Source organism: Ctenocephalides felis, unplaced genomic scaffold (assembly GCF_003426905.1).
Source record: "Ctenocephalides felis isolate EL2017-DRISC unplaced genomic scaffold, ASM342690v1 CF-g0.4_SCAFFOLD_00845, whole genome shotgun sequence".
In the NCBI taxonomy this organism is placed as follows: domain Eukaryota; kingdom Metazoa; phylum Arthropoda; class Insecta; order Siphonaptera; family Pulicidae; genus Ctenocephalides; species Ctenocephalides felis.
In genome coordinates, this window is record NW_020536999.1 from 42,414,749 (window position 1) to 42,438,494 (window position 23,746).

General features: G+C 28.7%; 7 protein-coding genes across 9 annotated transcripts; 3 read left to right on the top strand and 4 right to left on the bottom strand.

The window, feature by feature from the left end:
- Positions 1-7,097: 7,097 nt before the first annotated feature.
- On the bottom strand, positions 7,098-11,641 carry LOC113373902 (mitochondrial proton/calcium exchanger protein-like). 3 transcript variants are annotated; one of them, XM_026614168.1, is made up of 13 exons: positions 11,500-11,641; positions 10,936-11,359; positions 10,479-10,819; positions 10,124-10,373; positions 9,848-10,059; positions 9,575-9,745; positions 9,184-9,471; positions 8,925-9,109; positions 8,734-8,861; positions 8,492-8,664; positions 8,123-8,374; positions 7,456-7,515; positions 7,098-7,346 (listed from the first exon to the last, which is right to left on the bottom strand). In XM_026614168.1, the coding sequence occupies exons 2-12, from the start codon at positions 11,258-11,260 to the stop codon at positions 7,510-7,512; spliced, it is 2,331 nt and encodes a 776-aa protein (XP_026469953.1). In that variant the 5' UTR covers positions 11,261-11,359; positions 11,500-11,641; the 3' UTR covers positions 7,098-7,346; positions 7,456-7,509. The 3 variants fall into 3 exon arrangements, with proteins under 3 accessions (XP_026469953.1, XP_026469964.1, XP_026469957.1); XM_026614179.1 differs by having other exon boundaries at positions 11,462-11,596; XM_026614172.1 differs by having other exon boundaries at positions 7,305-7,349.
- Positions 11,642-11,810: 169 nt separating this feature from the next.
- LOC113373947 (histidine triad nucleotide-binding protein 3-like) lies at positions 11,811-13,059 on the top strand. The gene is made up of 4 exons (XM_026614212.1): positions 11,811-11,873; positions 12,061-12,387; positions 12,484-12,677; positions 12,752-13,059. Exons 2-4 carry the CDS (start codon positions 12,198-12,200, stop codon positions 12,818-12,820), a joined length of 453 nt encoding a protein of 150 aa, XP_026469997.1. The 5' UTR covers positions 11,811-11,873; positions 12,061-12,197; the 3' UTR covers positions 12,821-13,059.
- Positions 13,060-13,085: 26 nt separating this feature from the next.
- LOC113373920 (protein disulfide-isomerase A3-like) lies at positions 13,086-15,606 on the bottom strand. The gene is made up of 10 exons (XM_026614189.1): positions 15,280-15,606; positions 15,125-15,212; positions 14,897-15,017; positions 14,534-14,762; positions 14,334-14,450; positions 14,141-14,273; positions 13,920-14,080; positions 13,622-13,853; positions 13,390-13,524; positions 13,086-13,316 (listed from the first exon to the last, which is right to left on the bottom strand). The coding sequence occupies exons 1-10, from the start codon at positions 15,423-15,425 to the stop codon at positions 13,212-13,214; spliced, it is 1,467 nt and encodes a 488-aa protein (XP_026469974.1). The 5' UTR covers positions 15,426-15,606; the 3' UTR covers positions 13,086-13,211.
- Positions 15,607-16,849: 1,243 nt separating this feature from the next.
- LOC113373938 (mitochondrial inner membrane protease subunit 2-like) lies at positions 16,850-17,657 on the top strand. The gene is made up of 3 exons (XM_026614206.1): positions 16,850-17,051; positions 17,125-17,376; positions 17,439-17,657. The coding sequence occupies exons 1-3, from the start codon at positions 16,958-16,960 to the stop codon at positions 17,591-17,593; spliced, it is 501 nt and encodes a 166-aa protein (XP_026469991.1). The 5' UTR covers positions 16,850-16,957; the 3' UTR covers positions 17,594-17,657.
- On the bottom strand, positions 17,636-18,448 carry LOC113383512 (yrdC domain-containing protein, mitochondrial-like). The gene is made up of 2 exons (XM_026621777.1): positions 18,434-18,448; positions 17,636-18,317 (listed from the first exon to the last, which is right to left on the bottom strand). Exons 1-2 carry the CDS (start codon positions 18,446-18,448, stop codon positions 17,661-17,663), a joined length of 672 nt encoding a protein of 223 aa, XP_026477562.1. The 3' UTR covers positions 17,636-17,660.
- On the bottom strand, positions 18,308-19,205 carry LOC113373959 (DNA-directed RNA polymerase III subunit RPC10-like). Its single transcript, XM_026614225.1, has 2 exons — positions 18,988-19,205; positions 18,308-18,673 (listed from the first exon to the last, which is right to left on the bottom strand). Exons 1-2 carry the CDS (start codon positions 19,129-19,131, stop codon positions 18,488-18,490), a joined length of 330 nt encoding a protein of 109 aa, XP_026470010.1. The 5' UTR covers positions 19,132-19,205; the 3' UTR covers positions 18,308-18,487.
- A 1,671-nt stretch (positions 19,206-20,876) lies between these two features.
- On the top strand, positions 20,877-21,900 carry LOC113373950 (UPF0235 protein C15orf40 homolog). Its single transcript, XM_026614217.1, has 4 exons — positions 20,877-20,988; positions 21,049-21,154; positions 21,539-21,666; positions 21,740-21,900. Exons 1-4 carry the CDS (start codon positions 20,881-20,883, stop codon positions 21,830-21,832), a joined length of 435 nt encoding a protein of 144 aa, XP_026470002.1. The 5' UTR covers positions 20,877-20,880; the 3' UTR covers positions 21,833-21,900.
- The last annotated feature ends 1,846 nt before the right edge of the window (positions 21,901-23,746 follow it).

A 23,746-nucleotide genomic window follows, 5' to 3' on the forward strand; every position in this document is an offset into this window, starting at 1 on the left:
AAAATTAATAATTACAATGATGATTAGAACGAACTAATCGTTATTTTAATAAATACACTTTTTTCTATACATTTGAAGGATTTGAATGCAAAATTTGTATACATAAAATGTGAGCTAAATAAATTAAAAATTTCAGAGTTTTTTTTTTAATAAATGTCCTGTTACATATACGAACAAAAATGTAGAAAAAATAACTATTTATGTAAAAATATACTTATTAAATAATATAGAACAATATTAATCATAAACACAATGTTTTAAACATTTTCAATTGCATTTTGATTTTCCTGATATTTTTCGTTAATTTTGCACAAGTTATGGCAAAGAATTCATAGAATTTTATCCGATTCTAAAAATCACATAGGTAACGTAAGTGAATCTAATATTTTTTATTAACTTGATCTTTTATGTACCTCGGTAAAGTACTATTAGTACAATTTCCAAATAAAGATATTTTTCAAAAATGTGAGAGCTGAATTAAATTATGTGGGCAGCACAGACTTCATTTATCTGCATGAAGGCCAAAGAGTTAGAAAAGATATTGCAAAGTATTAATAACTTGTGATAAAGTTGAGCTTTGATCCTGCAAAATAATTATCCACCAACTGAGGCCTATTAAAATCTAAGCATTATACATTACAAATTTTTAATATGCGTAATATATTAATATTAGTATTCATTTTTAAAAAAATTCAAATTTCATGTATCCATTTTAAAAATGAACAGAAAAACTTACGCTGTCTAGTATTTTTTAAATAAATATATTTAGTCCATATTATTTTGCTTTAACATATACATTTACATTCCTAAAAGCAATGTAAATGAAATTATAGTCAAAATAAATTACTTGTCCACGACAGATGAACCACATGCTACAAATCACAAACCAATTCAAAATAATTTCAAATAATCAAAATCGTAATTAGTGTATATGACAATAATTTACATAAATCAAATTACTTCTGTAAATTAATCATATGCTCAATATTCATAATACATTTATAAAGTTGATTAACGTTACTCTAATGCATGTAGTTTGTTTGCGTTTATTGCTGCTTATAATCCGTAATGTAAACATTTGTGATTAGTCGTTTTATATTTATCTAAAATATCAGCTACCTAAAGCATATAAAAAAATCTAACAAAAACTTGTCCATAAAAAAACTAATATTGATAAGAATATGAAATATGTATTAAATGTTTTACATCGTTATTCTTCGTCTATTTGATTCCACAAGTTAGTTAATTTAATTGGCTGTCCTAGATTACTACAAACTTTAATGGTCGGAAAACTTCAACGAAATCATTTAAAGAAATATTATTTTTATTCGTGAAGCATTATTTAATTTACCAACGCCCTAGCCATTACTTCAACATATTAACCTAATTAGAAATCAAAACATTTGCATAAAAGATATGCCGAGGAAAAGTAGTTTGTTTAATATTACTAGAATCTATTAACTACGTGTATGAATTATTATAATTTTGCTCTGAAATGACAACTGCATTTTGGCTATCAAGTTTTTTATGATTACAATTAACATCCCGTAGGGTAAGTTATAGTAATCGCAAAAAAATCAATGAACTTTTTTATAGATCTTTACGTTTCAGGGGTTTCTGAACATTTTGGCATACCTTAGAAAAAATGGAAGTATATGTGTGTGTGTGTGTGCGAATACGAATTTTCGTCGACGATTTCGCGAATACAGATCAACCGATTTGAATAATTCAAAAAAAATTACTTGCATTGACAAAATGAACAACTGGCAAAATTTTTGTAAAGGCACGTCCAGCGTCTCCAGAGTTCCAATAAAAAAAGTAAAAAATAATGCCATTTATTAACGGTCAGAAATGATCATTAGAGATATGTACATCGTATTATCAAATATTTTACAAAGATTATAATAGTAGGTACAAATTATATGTGTACATTTATATGGGTTCCGTACCAATTAGCATCTGTTAGTTTAATTATTAATTTTCGGAAAACCGGGTCAAAAAAAATCAAAATCCGGGATAAATATTGCTTTAAGAAAAACCCGGGACACAAGGTGAAAATCCGGGACTGTCCCAGCCAATCCGGGACGTATGGTCACCTTAATTTTATACTTAAACTAGACGTAATACTGATAACTTCTACTCATTGTCATTTATTTATTATATTTTCTAGATGACCAATATGAATAATCTATAAAAAACTAAATGGAAAAACAGTAAAGCAATTTTGGTTCTAGTACATTAAATTGAAAATGTATTAAACGGAAATGATAAATGTTAATTAAGCACCGGTTTTATGAACGTTATTAAATGCAATACAATTGTACTGAATTTTATTGAAATAATATCATTCAAATTATGAAACTATAAACGAGTTTAATAACAATAATATTATGAAGTAATGAAAGTCGTAACGATTATAGCGTTCATTAACCTAATTGGTTATATGAAGCGGAGTTACAAAAACGATGCAATTTGAATGCAACTATTTAATTAGGGATTTATACAAAATTTATATATATATATGTATATATATATATATTTATATATATACAATATGCCAATCAGTTCTTATTGTTTATTAATTATTGAATTATTAATTGTTAACTTCCCGTAGGGTACTTATAGTAATGGGCCGAAAATCGGAAATGAAATTTTTTGCATATCTTCACGTTTTGAAGGTTTCTGAACATTTTGGCATACCTCAGAAAAAATGGATGTGTGTGTGTGTTTTGAATATCCGCATTATTTCATCCACGTTTTCGGGCGCATGGATCAACCAATTTGAACGGTTCAAAAATCATTCGATTCCTATTGATAGGGAGATGTGCTGATTAGTTTTGGCAAAGGCAGGTCCAGCCGTTATGGAGATACAGAGCAAAGAGTGCCAGAAACAGAAATCGAGATTTTGAGAGAACGGAGCGTCTGATTTGAATCATCTAAAAAACATTCAGTTCGTAATAATGGGGAGAAGTGGTGATTAGTTTTTGGCAAAAGCAGGTCCAGCCATTTCGAAGGTACTGTGGCAGTTTTTGAGAGAAGTAATCGTCCGATTTGAATGATTCAAAGATCTATATACTTGTGTTAACAAAATAATTACTTTTGGAAAAAAATTGTTTCAATTTTTTTTGTTTCATAATTTTTTTTGTATATCGAAAATAATTCAGATTTTAATTTCTGACTAAAGTTCTAATATACTTCAAACAAAATAATTCCAACTTTGCAATTCAGTTCAAATAATTCTTATAAATATTAGACAATGTTACAATATTCATAATAATCTATTTTGAAGCATTTAATATTCCTCGAACATTTCGTTACGGTACGGGAAGTTCCAGCAATTTGCCTTAAGGCACGATGCCATACACCACTAGTTTTTTTTCTGTTTTGTTTATACATTTTATTATGCATTTTTTAAAAATATTTTATTTCCTTTTAATAGTGAGAATCCAAATGTGCATGTTATTTCAAAAAATATTTTAATTATAGTTGAGCCGCATCTTTAATAAAAGAAATATACCTAAATAATATGTTACGATATTATGATAATTAAATATTTCGTACAATAACAAAACTTTATACTATTCAATTATAAATTATACCAGCAATAATACATTAAAAATTATTTATGATTACTGATAACCTCAGTACCAATGTTATTAATAATAATAATAAAACTTACCGGTTAAACTCGCAGACACGATCAAAAATATCCAAGCAACAATTAAATTTTTATCTGCCATCGTTTTGTATATTTACTAATTTATAACTCTCAAATTTCCTGGCACATTGCACCGAAAAGTCCTTAAATTACTTATTGAAATACATCACCAAATGCATTTTTAACTTAAAATTAAACCACGTGCTTATTTCGCCGATCATGTCACATTAAATTCAGCACAAGTCGCCTTTTCGGAGTTCAAAGGACTACTGATTCAGTTTCAGTTTGACCGACTGAAGAGGGCATGGACTATGTAGTGGCGCGGGATATTTTCAAGAACATGCGCTTTGGGTTGTTACCACACTAACATACTTTTATAAAATGAGGTAACAATTTTATTTATAACTTAGAAATAAATAATTCGGAATGATTAAAACATATGTTTTAATTTAATTTTTACTTTATATAAAAATTAATAAATTTTAATACGTTTTATGTTTTAATCAACAATTAATAAATTAGGTTCAGTATTATTTTATTTTATAATATATTTTATAATGTTTTCTTAATTTATTTCTTTAAAATTTCAAGTTACAATCTCTTTTAAATTTTATTACCATCAACATGACATTTGTTAACATTTGGATTAAGGTAATTAAATCAGTCAGCAAATAAGTAAAAGTAATTTGTTATAAAATTTCCACTTCAAAAACTTGTTTAAGTTTTAAATTTTTTAATTTTTTTTGTTTGTTTTTTAAATTTCACCCGCAACTGGTGTTGCTAAAACAATGTCTCATAATACGGTAGATATTAAATACTAAAAATAAATATAAATTGATTGATCATTAATTAATAATAATAGTTTTAAATTAAATTAATCAATGCTTTAAGAAATAGCATTCAATTACATAAAATAATTGAATTAGACTAACAAAAAATGTAAAACTATTAAATTTTAAAATCATTAATTGAGTATAAAACAATGCATACAAAGCGCATGTCGTTCGTGCCTCGAGCGCCAATACTGTTTATGTAACTAAAGCTAAGACCGTATAAAAACATATTCTGCTGAAATCTATTGAGTTTATCATTTAAGAAAATAATTATAATAAAGTTAAATATACATTATCTGAACGTTGTATTATCACAACTACAGTCAAAAACTGCAATACTCACTTATGACACACAGTTATGAAGGATCTAAGCGCAAGCGTTAAACCAATAACATAAAACTGACCTGGTTTCTTCGAGACTTCCAACATGCAGCGCCGACGACCCGGGTACGTTTGGCGTCCCGGGTCGACACGCCTTTGTTGTTGTTCCCACAAAAACCAGGAATAAAATGAATAATGTAGTTCGACCATTTTCATAACATCAACAAACAATTTTGGTAAACAGTTTGTAAACAAACTATTTGATGTTGTATCAAAATATCGATAAAGTAGATACAATTGCCATCTTTTGGTGAATTTGATTTTAATTCGTGTATAAAAAAATTAGCTTTGACAACTGACAACACTTGTAAGTAATAATAAGGAGACGTAAATAATTCGTTAATGCTTTCTTAAATAAATATTATGTAAATATTATAGGGCTGTTAATAACTAGCTGTACGTGCGGCATGGAATTTTTATATCAATTGCTATTTATTTTTAATCTATTATATTAGCTTTAATTAAATTTTTTTATACAACACGTTTGGCATTTCTCGGGCTGTTTAAGGGATTCGACTTTATTTTAATAATTACTAATGGTTTACTATTGAAAAATTTGCTAGTGGTGCATGACATTATGTATTCAGATTTATTTAATTTGAAAATTGATTTGAAACAATTGTTATTAATCATTGATTAATTTTCTAGAATGTTAAATTGCGATTGGGGAAGTTCCAGCATAGTCCCAGCCATAGATAAAAGAAGAGTATAGAAGAGTATGTGGTTCCAGCAATTTGCTTCAAAGTATAATACCACCATAGCATAACTGTTTTACGCAATCTTTAATAAAAGTAATAATTTTTGATATGCGTCGTTAAAGACATTCTATTGTTCTTCAATTTTGCCTAATTACAATTGCAATTATAAATTATTTATATTTATAATATAAATATAATCCAGAAAAGGATGATCCGTAATATATTTATTTAATCACGAGCTGTACTGTTATTTGGGATACCTTTATGTGTCGATCAAGGGTGACGAAACACGAGGCCTTTGCAAGTGCGAGTGAATACGATACACTGATAAGTTTAAATATATAGAAGACTATAGCCCAATCATACTTCTGTTGGGATAGGACCACCTCATTTAATTTTAGAAACCACGTTTATATAAAAAAAAATTACTACTAAATCAAATCCTTATTATCCTGGATTGTTCTAACTATTCATATACATTTAGTAAACGCTTCGGACTGAATATCTGCATTAAATTCTGCAAAATAAAATAAAAATATACTCAACCCACATTTTACGAGATTTCTCGCTACCACGCACTTTACTCCGTAAAAGCATTAATGCAATATGTCTATTACAATTTTATGGGTCGGTTGTAACTATTCTTAGATTATATTTTTATGTTTAGTCCATAATCTTCTAATCATGTGCCCTTTTTACCATTTATAGTCTGAATATGTAATTTAGTATTTGCTATAAAGTGCACTTGAAACGATACTAGACGTTAAGATTCTATAACCAATAAATAACGAAAAGTGTTATATAAATCTTTTATATGCACTTTATTTTAGTACAGCGCGACCATCAGTGTAGCAAGTATGCCTTGATATTGTGTAATTGGATTAAATAAAAAAAAGTTGAAAAGTGTACACAGAAACGTTATAACATATACCAAATTTTTATACCAGTGTAGCAAGTATGCCTTGATATTGTGTAATTGGATTAAATAAAAAAAAGTTGAAAAGTGTACACAGAAACGTTATAACATATACCAAATTTTTATTAGTTTGCATTCTTATGTAGTTTAATTCACACGCGCCCAAAGAAGTAAGTACTTTTCAAAAATGTAATTTCAAGTTACATATATTTAAGACAACGAATACACTTTCGAAAAGACCAGTAAAAACTCCTTTGAAAAGCTTCGATCGCGATAAATTAAGGCATTTTAAAAATATTCAATACTCTGAACATATCTAAAAATAAATTCACATGATATGTTAACATATCATGTGAATTTATTTTTAGAAAATATTAAATATATAAAATATTCCAATATTTAAAATACTAGCATTCTCTAATTTTCTCAATTAAAACTTACAAATTAAGTATTCACCAATTTATTTACAATTTAACAATATACATTGCAAATAAATAAATACTTATGACAACAATTAGTGAGCAGATGTAAATAAATTAAATTAATGTCATGTAAGCAATTCGAAGTACATCACAGATATATTCGTAATCATAAGTAAAAAATAAATATTTGTTAACAATTTTAATACTATTAATTCACAGATTTTTACTATTTTCATTACACTTACTTTGCAAATGTTTGCCACTTGTGCTTGGAATACTTTGATGTGTTGTTTTAGTAATTTTAGCAACACTTTGTTTAGTTGACTCCTCCAAGATGTTTTTGGTATCGTTTGTTGAAACTTTTTTCTCTTTTAAGTTATTTAATTCGGCTGTTTGTTTCATTTTAATATTATTAGTGTAATCCAATTTCTTCACATCCTGCTATGAAAAAATTATTAGTAACATGAAAAAATATTCAAACTGATAATAATATAAATACACAGATTATTTAAATAGTGGCATGCATCTTAATTTGTTTTGGTCTTACATTTTTGTCATAGGATGACTGGCCAGACATTAGCTGATATTTCCATGAGAGAATTTACATCTGAACTCATAAATAAAAATTATGTTAAATTTTGAAGGAAAATTCATATTAATCTAGCATGCACAATAAATAAACAACCAACTTTTAAGAAAAATAAGATAACTTGATAGGTAAGTGGCATTTTAAATCAAGGCAAGTTGCATGAACTTCCCGACATGTTAAATAATTGACTTAATCAATAGTATAACAATTTATGTGTGATTTATAAGTATACCGAGTAGTTGTAAACCATCATAACGTTAAAAGCTATCGCAGATTATTCAGGATTGATTGTAGGTTAAAATTAAGAAAACGGCTCGTCCGGTCAACGCGCAAAACTAATCAAGGCAAGTACTTATCGAGTTAAGTCGAATGGTTTTAAAATCTTTGAAATCGGTTCAGCCGTATTTGAAAAATATCGACGAGAGTCCAATAATCGACTCACATATATGCATACACATACTTTTTCCAAATTTGAATTCATTCGAATCACAATGACTTGAAATGACGAGAAGACTTAAAATAAGCAAAACGGCTTTTTGGCGAGTACAAACATCTTTGGGAAATTAACAAATTCATTAAGTTATAAATATTGCAGCCAAATATGAGGAGAACTATATTCAATTACCTTTGTAGCACCGGATGACGGTGGGACGGTGCTTTTTTGTTGAGAGGTTTCTTTAGAAGTCACTTTGGTACCTGGTACAGGTGAGATTGGCGCATTGTTGATTTTACTTTGTGTAGATTCGGAACTCTGCTTAGCTTCTTTTTCTTTCTTTTCTTCTTTTTCAATAACTTCTTCCTTTTTGAGCAATTGCACTAGTTCGTCAAGTTGTTTAGTACTCATGTGCCCATCTTCTTTCTCAACAATGTCAATAACCTATTAAAATTATGAACCACATTAGTTTCTTAATAGAGTTGCCAACTTATTTTAAAATAAAATAGTTCCATATTTATGAAAAAACTTTATATAATTTTAGTATAATTTAATTATTACCTTTAGTACATCTTCAACTTTGATGTGTCCATCTTTATCTGTATCAATCTTGCTTAATATATTCTCAATCAATTTCAAACGATTTTCATCAGGTACATTCTTGACTTTCTTTATGGCTTCCATAAGTTCCTCAATAAGAATCTCGCCTTTAGCTTTCCGCTGTTCTTGTTCGCCTTAAAATTAAATATTTCCATAAAAATAATTTGTAACCATAACGAAGTCTATATAATATATAAAAATACTTTGTGTTTCAGTAGCGCAAGTTTGTGCTTGTTGGAGAGATTTGGCTTTCTTTTCTGACTCCTTGTTTTCAAGTTCTTGAACAACCGTGTCCATTTTAGTTATCATTTTGTTCACCTTCTTCAGCAAACTGAAATAAAATAATAAATTGGTAAAGATCAAATTCAAATAAAATATAATTTAATATGATTACCGTTTAGCGCCCTTTGTTTCTTGTATTTCATCCTTAGGTTTTTCTGCAGCAACAATAGCTTGTTGCAGCTCTTGCACATCTTCTTGATAGTCAGCAATTTCTTCCTTGATGTCTTTGATAACCTCCTTCTCAATAACTAAAGAATTTTTATCTTTGGACAAAGTATCAAGCGCATCTTCGACAACCTGAAATTAAAAGTGAAAAATTTAGTTTTATAAATTAACTAATTATAATGATTGATAAGTTATCGATAAGTTACCGCCAAATCCTTTTTAGTAAACTCTGTAGCATCTTTCTTTACTTCCATAATTGGCTTCTTAGTACTGACCGTCGCACTAGGGATAGGAGATACTTTCGGCGGCACTGCAGCTATTGATGGAGCGCCTGATGTTGGAATCCTTGAGTCCACTACTGCCGCAGTGTCTTTAGTACTTATTGTTTTAGCTGGGTCTACCAGCAGTTCTGATGTTTCTGCCAGTTTTCGTCTTTCTTCTTCTTTCGCCTCCTGCCTTTCTTCATGAATCTTTCGCTCTTCTTCTTTGATCACCTATGCAAGACAAGTTAGAACTTTAGTAACATCAATTTGTTCATTATTAGCATTTTGACTGCTATGGTCTTACAAGTCTCATTTAACTAATTAAAGCACTTACCTCAATCTTAGTCTTGTTATCAATTTTGCCCTCTCTTTCACCAATGGCAGCTTTCGTTTGAGTGACAATAGTTTCAGGCAAAACACTAATTGTTGCTTTCAGTTTATCAGAAACAGGAACGTTTTCAGGCAGCATAAGAGCTCTAGAAAGTAGCAGTAAGGACGGTGGTACCTATGAAACAGTTTATCAAAGCATGAAATGTAATCATCAATATAAAAATTAATGAATAATATTTATAACAGTTAAAATAAAAATAGGTCTACTGGTAGATACCTTTTCATTGAGGCTAAGGTTTATCCAATCAGTTAATTGTCTTCGAAGTCTATGTTCTGGCATTCCATAAGCTCTCATACCGCGTGCTCTGCAAGCTTGCTGGACCTCAGAAAGTGTCATGGTATCAATTCCCTCCCTTTGAATTAATTTGTCATCAGCTGCTAAAGACCGCAATTTCATTCGCAACTGAAATCGTAAGAAATTCGTTGTGCCTGCAATACAATTATAATTATAAATATGATATATATATTAAAAAATATTTTAAAAATACAGTACCTAAAGTATTTATTTCAAGAACTCGACACAGTGCAGTCAACTGGGGTCTAGAAAGTGAGTCCAATGTTATCTCATCCTCAAAAAGTTTTGAAAATTTCATTATCTCTTCATTACTGGCTTGCGCACCCGACTGTCTCATTTTTGTGAACCATTCTGAAAACTCTTTAGCTAATTCTGATTTATGATCTTTATGTTGGAGAGTCATGTCATCTAAAGTTTGTGTCAAGAACTTAGCCATTTCCAGTTTTACCTACAATATTATTAATTTCTAATTATTTGTACATACATAAAATTGAATGTTTATTTCAATTTTTTCAAGATTATTAAGATTGTAAATTAAATAAAGTAAACAAACCTTTAGGCTTTGTTTAAGTTTATCTTCCTTCTCTGTCGCTGTTTGAAAAGTTGATGGTAACATTCCAGGAAAAAGTTTAATTGCTACTGGCAGTAAAAGCTCCATAAAAGGTACAATTATAAACACAGAAAACGGCAACAGTCTGAACATATCAGCAGTAGTTCTGACCAAAAGTCTGTGCTCTCTTCTGGTCAAGGATTTTCCATTTAATATTCGCCATATCAATTTTCTTGATACATTAATATCAATAAACAAAAGTCGAAAACCATGATAATAATGCAGGAGTTCATTAACAATCCTTTGTTTCAAAGTTTTCTTAACTGGTGCTTTTTCCACTGTACCTATAAGTAATATTAGAAATAGCTTAGTTATAATTTGAAATTATATAATTTCTTAATGTTTTATCCTAAAACCTATTTAAAAGAATCTGAATATTATTCTACTATAGTAAATATACCTGCAGCTTTATCAGGAGAAGGTTTGGAAACAACACATTCTTGTTGCTTCAGTTTCTGTTCTTCTTTTAGTTTCTGAACTGTGACTTCAACCTTCGACGAAGGCTTTGAAACTCCTTCTTTTTCATATAATCTGGTATTTGTATTAAAATTTCTCACAAGAAGTACAGTTGGTATTGAATTGGTATTTGAATATTGATATTCCTCCAAGGGAGAGAATGACTGACTGATACATAAATAATTATGATTAAGAAAATTAGTTTGATATAAATTAGTACGGGTTGGCTTTGAACGAGCTAAATAGTATGCCGCACGATTTAAACTCATTTTTAAAAATTATACTATTCGGACTTCCAGTTCAGAACTTTGTTTAGGAACTCACAGTTAAGTTGTTCGCAATTAAATAAGGCGTGGTGCAATTCAAATCTGAAAAACATTGCAATTTCAAAAATTACAAATCTTAATTTAAAATAATATTTGATATTTAGGATATATTTGACATATGAATACGCAATATAAAACAATCACATTAGTAGAATTCATGCAGCGAATAAACTTTTTGTCACCTAGTTTTGACGACTCGTACATAAATATGTTATATTTTCTATAAATATTACTCATAACTTGTTATAAATTGTTTATTCTGAATAATAACAATCAATCACTTCGTAACATAACCTTTCAAGTTTTTTCAATTGTCAAAAACTATTAGGCAGCTGTCACACACAACAATTTTTAATAGGTAACGGCGTAATTGATTATTTTAGTTAATAATTAACGGATTTTTTATAGACTTGAACCTGGTTTATTTTAAAAAGATAGCAATCATGACGTTTGCAGAAAATACTGTAGAAATATTTTAATGAAGATTTTATAACAAAAAAGGAAAAGCATGATATTGAAGCAATATATCACAGTAATAGATTAGACAATCACAAAGGTTCTTATAGTCATAAACTGAAGCATAAATTTATTATTCCTAATTTTAAACCAGTTACTGAAATAAGGAAATTTATTAATTTCCTTACTATTATTCCCATCACTGAATGCCTTAAAAAATGATTGAGGTGTAGGAAACTTAATATGCTGTTTGATTGTAAATTAGTGAGAGTTTTTTCTCATTATAGGTAAATCAGAGCATCTCAGCAAAAGCTTCGCGCTATCTTCTGAGTAAAACTGACCTTTGATCAGCTTTTGTGAAATTTCATTATATTATTTATTGTTATTGCCATCTTACACAGCTAAAAAATATAATTTTGAAAATATGAATCGCATAGCAAACTGTGTATTTTGTCAAATATGCGAAGGAACTGCTCCAAGTAACACCATATTTAAAAATGAAAATTTTATAGTATTTGCCTGCCGAACACAAGCAACTAAACATCACTATTTAGTTTGTCCAATTCAGCATATAAATGATGCAAAGTCACTAGTACCTGGCCAAGAAACTCTTGGTAAGTATATTCCATTGACACAGATCTATGAAATAAAATTTTACAACACTTTATTTTCCAATTTCATTTCTTTTATATTAAGTTAATATTTTCTAGTCGAAGAAATGTACAAAATAGCAAAGCAAATAGTTATCGACAAGGGGGAAAATCTGAATGAAGCAAGATTTGGTTTTCATTGGCCACCCTTCCATAGCATATCACATTTGCATTTACATATTTTGGCTCCTGTTGATGGTTTAAGATTTTTTCATAGGCTTATTTACAAACCGAACAGCATGTGGTTTGTGTCAGTAAGTATTTTTATATTCTTATTTGTTAAGTATCAGTATTCATGCAATATTGAAAGTATGCTTTTTTAATATAGCCAGAATATGTGATAACATGGCTGAAAACTCATAGGGCAATTGGAAATGAAGAAACTTCATCCAACTAAGAAAGCAATAATGTGATACACAAAAATATTTTGTGGTAAACAGAATAATGTTTTTATTAATCCAAAATGTAAGTTTAGCAGTATTGTATATATTCTGCTATACATATAAATATTTTTTGCTATTAGGTTTAAAAATAGAAATGTTTCACTATTAATTAGAATTAGGAATTCATTTTTTGCAATTTGACTAAAATCAACAAAATTGTCACAAATTATGAAAATAAATAAAGTTAGCTTATTATCAATTTATTAATTATAAAGATCTCATATAAAAAATTCAATCATTCTATGACATTTTATCACATTACAAATGTGATCACTTGATATAAGCAAATAAATTAACATGGACCTTGGCCACATTCTTAAAAACCTATATATGTTGATAAACGCATTACAACTCAGTCTTTCTAGCTTTTCCAGAGCGATCATAGCCCTTAAGCTCTTCTGTGGAATGTTTGGCAATGTATTTAACAAAGTCATCTACTTCTCGGCCACCCTAAATGAAATTCATTAATTGGTTTTAACTCTTGATAAAATCAATTTGCATTTATGTTGTATTTCACACATACCTCGTATCTTACTGGAGAGTCTTTAGAATGTTTAGGCGCCCAGTACAATGTAGGAAAACCACTAACTTCATAAGTTGATGGAACGTCATTGTTGGAAGCATCGATTTTAACAATTGCTACATCTTCATCTTTCATCTACAATTTATAAATTATATATATATATATATATATATATATATATATATATTAATATCAAAACTCATACTTGTATGATAGTGATTTTTATAATTACCTTTTCACCCAATTCATCATAAACTGGAGCCAGTTTTTTACAATGTCCGCACCAAGGAGCATAGAATTCAATCAGAGTATCTTTTTCATTATTTGTGACAATTTCATCAAAGTTCTTTGCAACAGCTACTTTGACTGGTCCATCATTAGTCTCAGGAATAGGTTCAGATTTCATGTAGACTTCCAATTTACCTTCAAGCATATCATCAACAAATTCTTGGATTGCTTCTACCCTGTATAAATAAGTGTAAGTTACTAACATTTTTTACAGATGTTTTTAAAGAATTTATTTTACTCACGAAAATTCTTTCTGCATGATGAATTTTTCACCCTTTGCATTTCTGGCCAAGATAACAGGTTTGTCGTCTTTGACATGATCTAAGCCATATTCATTTAATTCATGTTGAAAATCAGCTTTGGAACTAATAGCGAAATTTACTTTAGTCTTGTCTTTTGCAACCTAAGATATAATGTTTCATATAAGAACACATACAGAACAGAATAGTTGACAAATTCATACCTTAAGAACTCTGTTTCTCCAGTAATTAGTTCCTTTAGCATTTTTAACATAGTCAACATCATAGTATGCAACAACAAGAGGTTTGCTGAACTCTTGCATGTTATCTCTAGTTCTGTGACCAACCAACCCATGGCTAAAATATATTTTAAATAAGTTTTACTGTACTAATATCCATAAGTAATATCAAACTTACTAATTTTGTTGAATGAAAGAACTCAGTGCTTCTTTTGTTGCCTTGCCTTCGAATTTAACAGAACTTTCTTCAAATTTGTTTTTCAAATGGGGAGCGCGGAACAAGATAATATCATCACTGGAAAGTAATAGATGATATACCATCTCATTTTTTTAATACTGTAACAGTGCTAATTTAAACAAGTGATAATTTTACCCTACCTTACACTATATTTTTCTAATACATCTTTGTTGGAAGTGTGAGCAAATCGAACTTTCTCTCGCATTTTGTCAGCCAGTTTCAAAAATTCTCCCTTGAGATCGGATTCTTTCTTGAAGAAACCTACTACAGCAACTTCATTTGGTTTCAAGAAAGCTTCCAATTGAGCCAACGATGTGACATCCTTAGAAGAAGGTCCAACCTGAGCTCTCATATATTTAACAATACCACCTGATGAGAATTATTATATTAGTAAAGCAATAAAAATTAGAATTAAAGGAACAAAGATTGATGAAATTCACTTAAAGCATTATAACATTGTACCATAATTGCATTACATATAGACAATTGTTTATATATCATACCAGCTTCTCGAGGTCCATTATAGTCTTGTGATAATTCCCCATTACGGAATATTTTCAAAGTTGGATAGCCAGAAACTGAAAACTTTCCACAAGTGCTTTTACCGCCTTCAGTACAATCAACCTAGAATTGCACAATCATATTTTTTGTTTATTATTTTATCATTTAATTTTGCGCAAATTTATAACTAACATATGTCAGAACATCAAAACTAGATGAAATTTTATTACCTTAGCTAGAGCAATAGGTGTTTCATCTCCTTGAAGAGTCTCAGCAGCCTTTGCGAATTCGGGCTTCAAACGCTTGCAATGTCCACACCTTAACATTAAAACGTTAAAATTGTATAAATATGCCTACAAGTTATAAGTGAATAATATATAATTACCATGGTGCATAGAACATCACCAGAGCGGTTTCCAATTCACCCAATCTTGCTGTAAAGTCATCGTCTGTCAATTCGTGTACGTGTTCTTCACCGGCTAAACAAAAACTTGCGGCCGATAAAATAAACAAAGCTTTTAATATTAACATTGTGCTATAATATAAAACTTTAATAAATAATTTAAAAATTGGTATAAACGTATACCAATACGTGGCCAACCGGTTACTGCAAAAAAAAACAATAACCTTAATTATGTTTGAAGTTTTACCATCTACTGAAAACTGCCGTAAAGAGATAATAATTGTCTCATCCCACACAGTTTAAATGCCGTGTGGCGTGATCTCATTGGTTAAAATTCAAATGTTAGTATTACCTGATCTAATTATTAGCTTGTAAAACTGAAAAGCGGTAAACGCGATAAATTTAAACTGTTCTACTAATCTTAATTGCTGATTGTGCAATAACTGTTATGATATTGCGTCAATCATTTCAAAACATTGCAAAAACACTTATCATTTAGCGATTATTCAAAATGCAGATAGAATGCAAGGTGAAAATTTTGCACAGTAAATATTATATTATTTATAAATACACCCAGTAAACAAAATGCATTTTGTTTTTCAGTAAATTGTTTACATAAAAATATTTAAATTTTATTTGCATATTACTTTTATTTATAATATTTTTTGACTTGAAGAAAGCCTTCATATTTACACTAAATATTAATATTAGTCGAATATATAATAACAAACTTAAACAATAAACCAATATATATATATATATATATATATATATATATATATATATATATATATATATATGATGAAAGTTTCGTCGACGTTGATACATATTTGTAAATTTTTAGCAGCCCAACAGTCGAATTAAAAAAAAGAGATTAAATAACAAAATTATTTATTCCATTATACGTTTCGACACTTGATGTGTGTCATCATTCAGTAATCTAAAAAACATTTAACATAAATGCACAAGTGATGATAAATTGGTATGTATAATTTCCTCCTTTTATACATTTATATTTATCATCACTTGTGCATTTATGTTAAATGTTTTTTAGATTACTGAATGATGACACACATCAAGTGTCGAAACGTATAATGGAATAAATAATTTTGTTATTTAATCTCTTTTTTTTAATTCGACTGTTGGGCTGCTAAAAATTTACAAATATATATATATATATATATATATATATATATATTTATATAAAAATATGAGTATTTACTACACATTTGCTGTTCACTATACATTGCAAATAAAAAGCAATAATACTAATACTAATTTCTTTTCTTATATTTATTATGAACGAATTGAATTTATAGTGTAAACATTACATTTAATATTTTAAAAGATTTGTGCTTATGATGTGATATTATTGTTAAGCGTAGTATATATTATCTATTAATAGATATCTTCTAATAAATAATGAAATAAGTCAATAATTTGTTTTTCAGTATTCTGATTAGAATTTCATCTGATCCAATGATTTTCAATATCAAAGTTGTGTTGCCCGATAGGACAGAATTTACAGCCAATTTGAAGTTTTCAGATGTAATACAGTAGTTTACATAACCTCTAATATTTCATGCAATTTGATTTAAACATGATATTTAAAATACCAATTACTTACACCATAGCACATTTCTGTATGTTATAATTCACCATGAGGGTGAATATATTATTTAAAAGTTTATTTATAGGTATTCCAATAAGCATCACATTTTTTGATTCCGTTGGCTATGTAGCAAGAGTCGAAGGTTTGAAATTACAACATTAGAGAGTATTACTTGAGAAATTGTAACCCTCACCAAAAATATTATGTTCAATTAGGCGTATCTATGCAACCTGCCCTGAACCCAAATGCATCAAAAACTGATTATGTTTACTTATCACGCTGGGCTGTCCGTGATTACAATATAAACAGAGGTGATATCATTTCCTTGATATCACCAAAAAATCCTGAACAAATAATAATTAAAAGAGTTGTTGCACTAGAAGGAGATATTATAAACACCCCTTACTACAAAAGACCATATATGAAAATTCCTGAAGGCCACTGTTGGGTTGAAGGAGATCACACTGGTAAGCTCATTTCAAATAGTTCATTGCTTTTTATTTTAAAAATGGTTATCGTTCTTACATAGGTCATTCATTAGATAGTAATTTTTTTGGACCAGTTTCTTTAGGACTAATAACAGCAAAAGCATCTTGTATAATTTGGCCCCCCACAAGATGGCAAAAGTTAGGATCATATATACCAAAACAAAGACAACAAGTATATGTAGAAAATGTACAATAGCTAATTTATTACTTTAGAATGTATTAGAATATCAAATGTAAATATTTATTAAATATAAATACAATTGTTATATTTTTTTCAAATCATATTTGCGCAAAACATTTTCCGTTTCCTGGCAAGCCATGCCTTCCCTTAGAATCTTGTAGCATCCACTTTTTGATAAATCTACCATAGTAGATGCCGCTCTGCTTTTGGGGTCTTCAGAAATGTTTCCACCATCAAAAATTGCAGGAAGTTTATTCCAGATAGCACTAAATTCTGATATGGTCAAAGAACTTGGTTCTCCTCTTAAATTTGCGCTTGTTAAAGCTAATGGAAATCCACATAATTTCGTAATAGTTCTTATGAACTTATGATCTGGTATTCTAATACCTATTTTTTCAATACCAGGATTTAGGAATGGACTATTTAATAAGTTACTTTTGTATAAAATTATTGTAACTGGGCCAGGAAGTAGATCATTTAGTAAATCATCAGATAAATGGTATGATAAAGTGTATTGACGAAATTGGAAAAGGTCACTCACACATATTGCTATTGGCTGAGCCTCATTACGAGCTTTTATATCATATAAATGCCGTAGTGCCGCACAGTCATTTGCATTACAGGCAACTCCATAAACAGTGTCAGTGGGTAGTGCTATAACTTCACCCGATACTAATAACTTCACAGCACAGTCTACAGCTAGGGGTTCACTACAAGATATAATTTTGGTTTCTCTAATCTATTAATTTTAGGTGACGGCACAATGCAATCATTTGCCAATTGCCTTTCACCCATTTTAATAAAATTATTTATTATCTGTGATATATTAAATCGATTAGTAAGCAATGATCTTGCCTTGAAAATACCCATGTGAATCCTTATCTAATCCTTTCATCAAAACACTAAAAACTATTCCTTCCAATTATAACCACAGGATTGGTTACAGCACTTATAAAATGTAGTCATCGGCTCATCAGCAGAACGTGTTTGCATTTGCATGAAATATGCACGACCATGGCCACAAGAAGGACATACAGCATCAGTAGAATCTACATTTTCCCATGCAGCAGCACCGCCCATAACATGACCAATTTCCTAAAATAATAAAGAATTGTTAATAAAGAATTGAAACTAATAAACATCCAATAAAAACAATTCTAGGAATATTGGTTAATAAATATATTAATTACTAAGTCAACATAGCTAGTCAACAAGTATTTAAAAGTAAAACATTTAATGAACCAATGACTGCCGATGATGCAGACAAAAATATTGCGCAATATTGCAGAATATTAAATTTTACGCGTTTAACGAAAGAACATCAGAACTTTCGTGAATTAAACAATTTAGTTAATACTGAAACAAATACAATGTTTGCCAAAAACTGTTTATTATTAATTCTTTCATACCTTTAATTTGGGATATATTTTAAGTCCAATTTCCTTGACAATTGGATATACGTATGGACAAGTATGACAAGAGTAACGCAAATCACCTCCGGCCCCTGCTTCAACACATAAGAGATTTGCACAAGTGGGACAAAATAAAACCATAATCAATAAGGAATTAAATAATCATTTAACAAAAATTTCGAATAACCTCGAAGTGTCAAAAATTGCACATGTTCAAATGAAGTGTTGAATGACACATTGCTCTGACACATCTGCAAACTTTTCAAGTGCACCATCATCAAAATGTAAAACTTACCGTTAAGATTTATTTAAATTTAAATTAATACACACACACACACACACACATATATATATATATATATATATATATATTATATATATATTAAATGTTAAATATGAACAATACAACACTCAGATTTTTAACACACACTTTATTTAATAATTACAGACGTTTCGAGACCATGGTATGCCTCATCTTCAGTGTAATTTCAAAAACAGTTACTTATATACTACACATTCTTTAATATTTTATTTAAATTACATTTAATTTTTGTTATACACCAACTATTCCTTGCAATGCTTGATTCAGTATTAAAAAACATGTGACACTTACAGAAATATTCTAAATCAATTACTTTTAGCGTATGTGCAATATTAATATTTGGGTTTTGAATCATCGTGCTTATTTATTATGCGATTTATTCTTTTGAGTAAATCATGCGACCCCTGCTAAAAAAACTAGCTTTTCATTTTCAATCATAGCACTCGTATTTCATGTTGGATTTTTAAAATGTTAATTTAATTTAGTTTTTCATTATTTAATATTTACAATATCCAAAATTGCATGGTAAACTTCTCCTTATTGATATCGTAAGACCTGATTTGTAATCATCCTTGCTTTCCCGTCATATTCAGAGTATCAGATTGCTTCAATTGTAATTAGTGATCAATTTTGAACGTATTTTAGAAGTATTGTCCAAATATCAGTAAAAAATGCAAAGAAATTATACATATTTCTTGAACTATATTGAAAAAAAACTAATTATTAAATTTAGAGTATATAAAGTAATATAAAAGTAACTTCTATATAGAGTATTTAGAGTATGGACTCCCATTAGGTATAAAAAAAAGCCTTAAGATTCTCGTTCCAAAGTAAATTTTGCTTTCATTTTTTTCCATTTTCATAACCCTAACCACGCATGTCTTCAAACATTCATCAACATTCAAAGCAGGGCCTATTCTCTCAGAACAAAATTCTCGTTCAGGGGCTACTTAAGGGTCCATTTGTAGTCGCAAATTTGGCGCTAGTGAGCCGATGAAAAAGTATTTTTAAATGTTTTATGTTGGTTATTAAGAAAGGTGTAAAGGTGTAATTTTTGTGTAAGTTTACAACATATTCTAATATTATCTAGGGTTGGTTTATTTTAAAAATATTTACAACCGAAATAAAACATAGAGCATAGAACACAGTAACATTTATATAGACTGGTACATTGTTTTTGTATATACATACAGCATTTAAGCATAGATAAGTAAACATGGATGTACCTCCCGGACCAACCTCTTTTAATGAGTTTTACCTCAAAATGTAAAGAAGAATCATCTTGCAGTTCTTAAGTAAATTGTAAATACGAATTGTACTATTAACTATATATTTAACATTAAGTAGTTGCGTGTCGTAGACATGACATATCGACCTGTATCGACCGTTTAATTTCTCTACGTCGTTTTTATAAAACGACCTATTCGTTAAGAAAAGAAAAACGGACAACCGAATATATTTATAAACGGCGAGTTGCTAGGATATCTGTCAAACATGTAAAACATTCAATACAATTTTTCCAAAATAATTAACCTTTTTAGTTTTCTGTGATATTTTTTGCTTACTTTATGGATAAATTATTTATTTCTGTGAGATTGAGAACTTTAAAAACTACATATTCAAAATACATTTCAAATATGTCAAAAAAAAGTAAAAGCAAAACAAAAGCTATAAATGTAAGAAATTATTTCTGCAAGTTTTATTCTAAAGTCTAATAATTCTATTTATTTTTATAGGTTAAGGAAAATACAGAAGAACCTTCCCCAATATCACTTTCTAAAACTGGCAATGTTTGTATTAAGGTGTTAGCAAAACCTGGAGCTAAATTGAATTGCATAACTGGTGCGAATTGTAATAATTTTGTTTAAGTTTCTAACATATTTTAAAATTAAGCATTTAGTAACTTGACACTGGTATTATTAGATAACTTGTAGAATGTAGAGTACTTAAAATCAATATAAATGTTCTTAAAATTTACCAAAACTTATTACATATTTTGTTCATAATCCTGAAAAATTCATTGCAAGTATATTTAGTTTTTAACCAATCATTCAAGAACTAATTAACAAATTAACAATTATATTCTTTAATTGTTTTAATAGTTATTTAACAAAACTTACTACATCAACAATTGCTAAATTGTCTTTTGATTTTTGGATGAAAATTTTATGATTGAACTGCAATATCAAATAATAATTGTATATGTTCTCTATTTTTTATTTTAAGACATTTCTGTAGATGGTATTGGGGTACAAATAAATGCGCCACCAGTTGATGGAGATGCAAATACCGAGCTAATAAAATATCTGGCTTCAATACTAAATTTAAGAAAAACTGATATATCACTTGAAAGGGTTAGTCTAATGAAATATCTATTCCAAATATCATTAAAGTGCGGAGGTAAATATAAATATTTTTATTTTTTAGGGTTCAAGATCAAGAAATAAAACTATATTAGCAAGTAATACGACTGTTGAAGATGTAACTTGTAAAATAAAATTAGCTATACAAAATGGATAAAGACTAGTCTATATGTCAATTTGGTAAATTATTGGATATTCGTCAGACTGCAAAATCTAATATTTAAAATTTAAATTTACATATAATTTAATAAATTTACAATATCCACCTATTCTGTTTTACGCAGAAGATATAATTTGAAAAATTCACTCATATGGAAAATATATCTCTATATCACTATCTTCTCTATATCACTCTGTAGAGGAGCCGTTTTTGTCAGTTTGTAATATGGTGAATAACATTAAATAAAAAATAAATATAAATATATTTAATATCAAACATATTCAATAAATAATGAAAATATTATTTTATTTCGATGACTAAACAAATATAAAAAAAAACTGAATTTTGCATTTTCTTTATTGATAAAAATTAAAATTAAAAATTCATTTAAGTGAATAAGAATGAACATTATTTTTTCATTTTGATGAAAAAAAAAATGTTATTGTATATATAAGCAAATTAATTTAATGAATAAGAAGGAACATTATTTTTTCATTTTGATGAAAAAAAAAAATGTTATTGTATATATAAGCAAATTATGGCTTAGTGCCTTAGTGTTTATAATTTTGTGTAAATGCAAGATTAATAAGTTTTGTTAAAAAATAAATTATTTCCAAAAACTGGATCGAAAATGTGTAAAACGAGTACTGTAGGAATAGGTGTATTTAGTGAACTTAACTCGTATGTCAATTTTCAATTTTTTATAAAATAAACTCGTAAAAAACTATTTGTTCTTGGTTATTGCATTCAACTGAACATATTAATTTTTATTTTGTATTGTTTATCTTAATTTTTATTTGTAAATATCTTGTTAAAAATTTCGATATGATGATTTTGAAAAATAAGCAAGCACCTACCTTTGAAAAATCTATTAAACAATTTTGCAATTTGTGTTTCATTTTTAACATACATTGATTAGTACAATAAATGATTTTTTATCTATATTGGCCATCATTACGGTTGCGACCACAACTGGAACCTCCAGAAAAACTCGATCGAGATTCTGCAAAAAAGTATATGTATTATATAAGCATATAAATTATTTATTATGATGTACATTTACCTCTATTTCGTCCACTGTGAGAACTGCGGCTTCTGCTTGATCTTTTAGCACGGCCTTTGTCTTTGTACTTCTTTCTTCTGCATCCGCCAACTTTACTGCTGCTACGCGAAGATCTTGAACTATTTGTAGTACTACCAGTATTATATGATGATCTAGTTAAATAATAATCGTTACTACAATTATTTAGCTTCATAAATAAAAACATTATCATAAAATTCAAATTTAACAAAATATTTTTTTGAATTCTACAGAATGGTTATTATTGTTAGGTTTACTTTGAATGCCTCGAAGAACGTCTTGACTTAGATCTTTTCAGGCGTCTCGTGCCGGATTTACTTTTCTTCAAGCGTAATTTCAGTTTAATAACCGAAGGATTTTTAGATTTTCGAGATTTGTGTTTCGGTTTAGGTTCTTTTGTTTTTGATCTTCTTACTGGTTGAGATTTAATTTCTTCAAATAAAGCTGGATCATCTGGGTCTGTTGTCTGAAATGAGTAAAAATGATCAATAATGATGAACAAAAATGATAAGAGCAGTAAATATTAAATAATAGTATTTAATTAGTAAGAAAAGTTTACTCTAAACATATCAAGATTTTTGTTTACAATAGTTGCTCACCACTGCCTGCCCAGGTCTTAATGGAAAATCAGTTGTTGTCAATGCACAAACTTCTTTTTTGGGATTTTTATCTCTTGGATCTGCCAATGCGTCCATGGAAGGACAATCACAAATGTTATTATAATATACAGGACTATTTTGATTTAGGTAGTGAGAAATTGGTCCTTTGTAAAACATGTTGCGGGCTAATGCTAGCAAGCGTCTGTAGAATATTTTACCAGTTAAATTAAA

Bases quoted from the DNA above. Each gene is read 5' to 3' on its own strand.
- LOC113373902 (XM_026614168.1), bottom strand. From the start codon at position 11,260: ATGAGTTTAAATCGTGCGGCATACTATTTAGCTCGTTCAAAGCCAACC. The intron at 8,862-8,924 runs GTAATCATATTA...ATTTTATTTCAG, and splicing joins GAAACAAAGGGCGCTAAACG to TTTGCTGAAGAAGGTGAACA. The intron at 8,665-8,733 runs GTATTTTTATAT...TTTAATTTTAAG, and splicing joins TTGCGCTACTGAAACACAAA to GCGAACAAGAACAGCGGAAA.
- LOC113373947 (XM_026614212.1), top strand. From the start codon at position 12,198: ATGAATCGCATAGCAAACTGTGTATTTTGTCAAATATGCGAAGGAACT. The intron at 12,388-12,483 runs GTAAGTATATTC...AATATTTTCTAG, and splicing joins ACCTGGCCAAGAAACTCTTG to TCGAAGAAATGTACAAAATA. The intron at 12,678-12,751 runs GTAAGTATTTTT...TTTTTAATATAG, and splicing joins ACAGCATGTGGTTTGTGTCA to CCAGAATATGTGATAACATG.
- LOC113373920 (XM_026614189.1), bottom strand. From the start codon at position 15,425: ATGTTAATATTAAAAGCTTTGTTTATTTTATCGGCCGCAAGTTTTTGT. The intron at 15,018-15,124 runs GTAATAAAATTT...GTGCAATTCTAG, and splicing joins CACCTATTGCTCTAGCTAAG to GTTGATTGTACTGAAGGCGG. The intron at 13,317-13,389 runs GTATGTGTGAAA...AATTTCATTTAG, and splicing joins ACTCTCCAGTAAGATACGAG to GGTGGCCGAGAAGTAGATGA.
- LOC113373938 (XM_026614206.1), top strand. From the start codon at position 16,958: ATGAGGGTGAATATATTATTTAAAAGTTTATTTATAGGTATTCCAATA. The intron at 17,052-17,124 runs GTTTGAAATTAC...ATGTTCAATTAG, and splicing joins CTATGTAGCAAGAGTCGAAG to GCGTATCTATGCAACCTGCC. The intron at 17,377-17,438 runs GTAAGCTCATTT...GTTCTTACATAG, and splicing joins GGTTGAAGGAGATCACACTG to GTCATTCATTAGATAGTAAT.
- LOC113373959 (XM_026614225.1), bottom strand. From the start codon at position 19,131: ATGGTTTTATTTTGTCCCACTTGTGCAAATCTCTTATGTGTTGAAGCA. The intron at 18,674-18,987 runs GTATGAAAGAAT...TTATTATTTTAG, and splicing joins AAATATATCCCAAATTAAAG to GAAATTGGTCATGTTATGGG.
- LOC113373950 (XM_026614217.1), top strand. From the start codon at position 20,881: ATGGATAAATTATTTATTTCTGTGAGATTGAGAACTTTAAAAACTACA. The intron at 20,989-21,048 runs GTAAGAAATTAT...TTATTTTTATAG, and splicing joins GCAAAACAAAAGCTATAAAT to GTTAAGGAAAATACAGAAGA. The intron at 21,155-21,538 runs GTGCGAATTGTA...TTTTATTTTAAG, and splicing joins TAAATTGAATTGCATAACTG to ACATTTCTGTAGATGGTATT.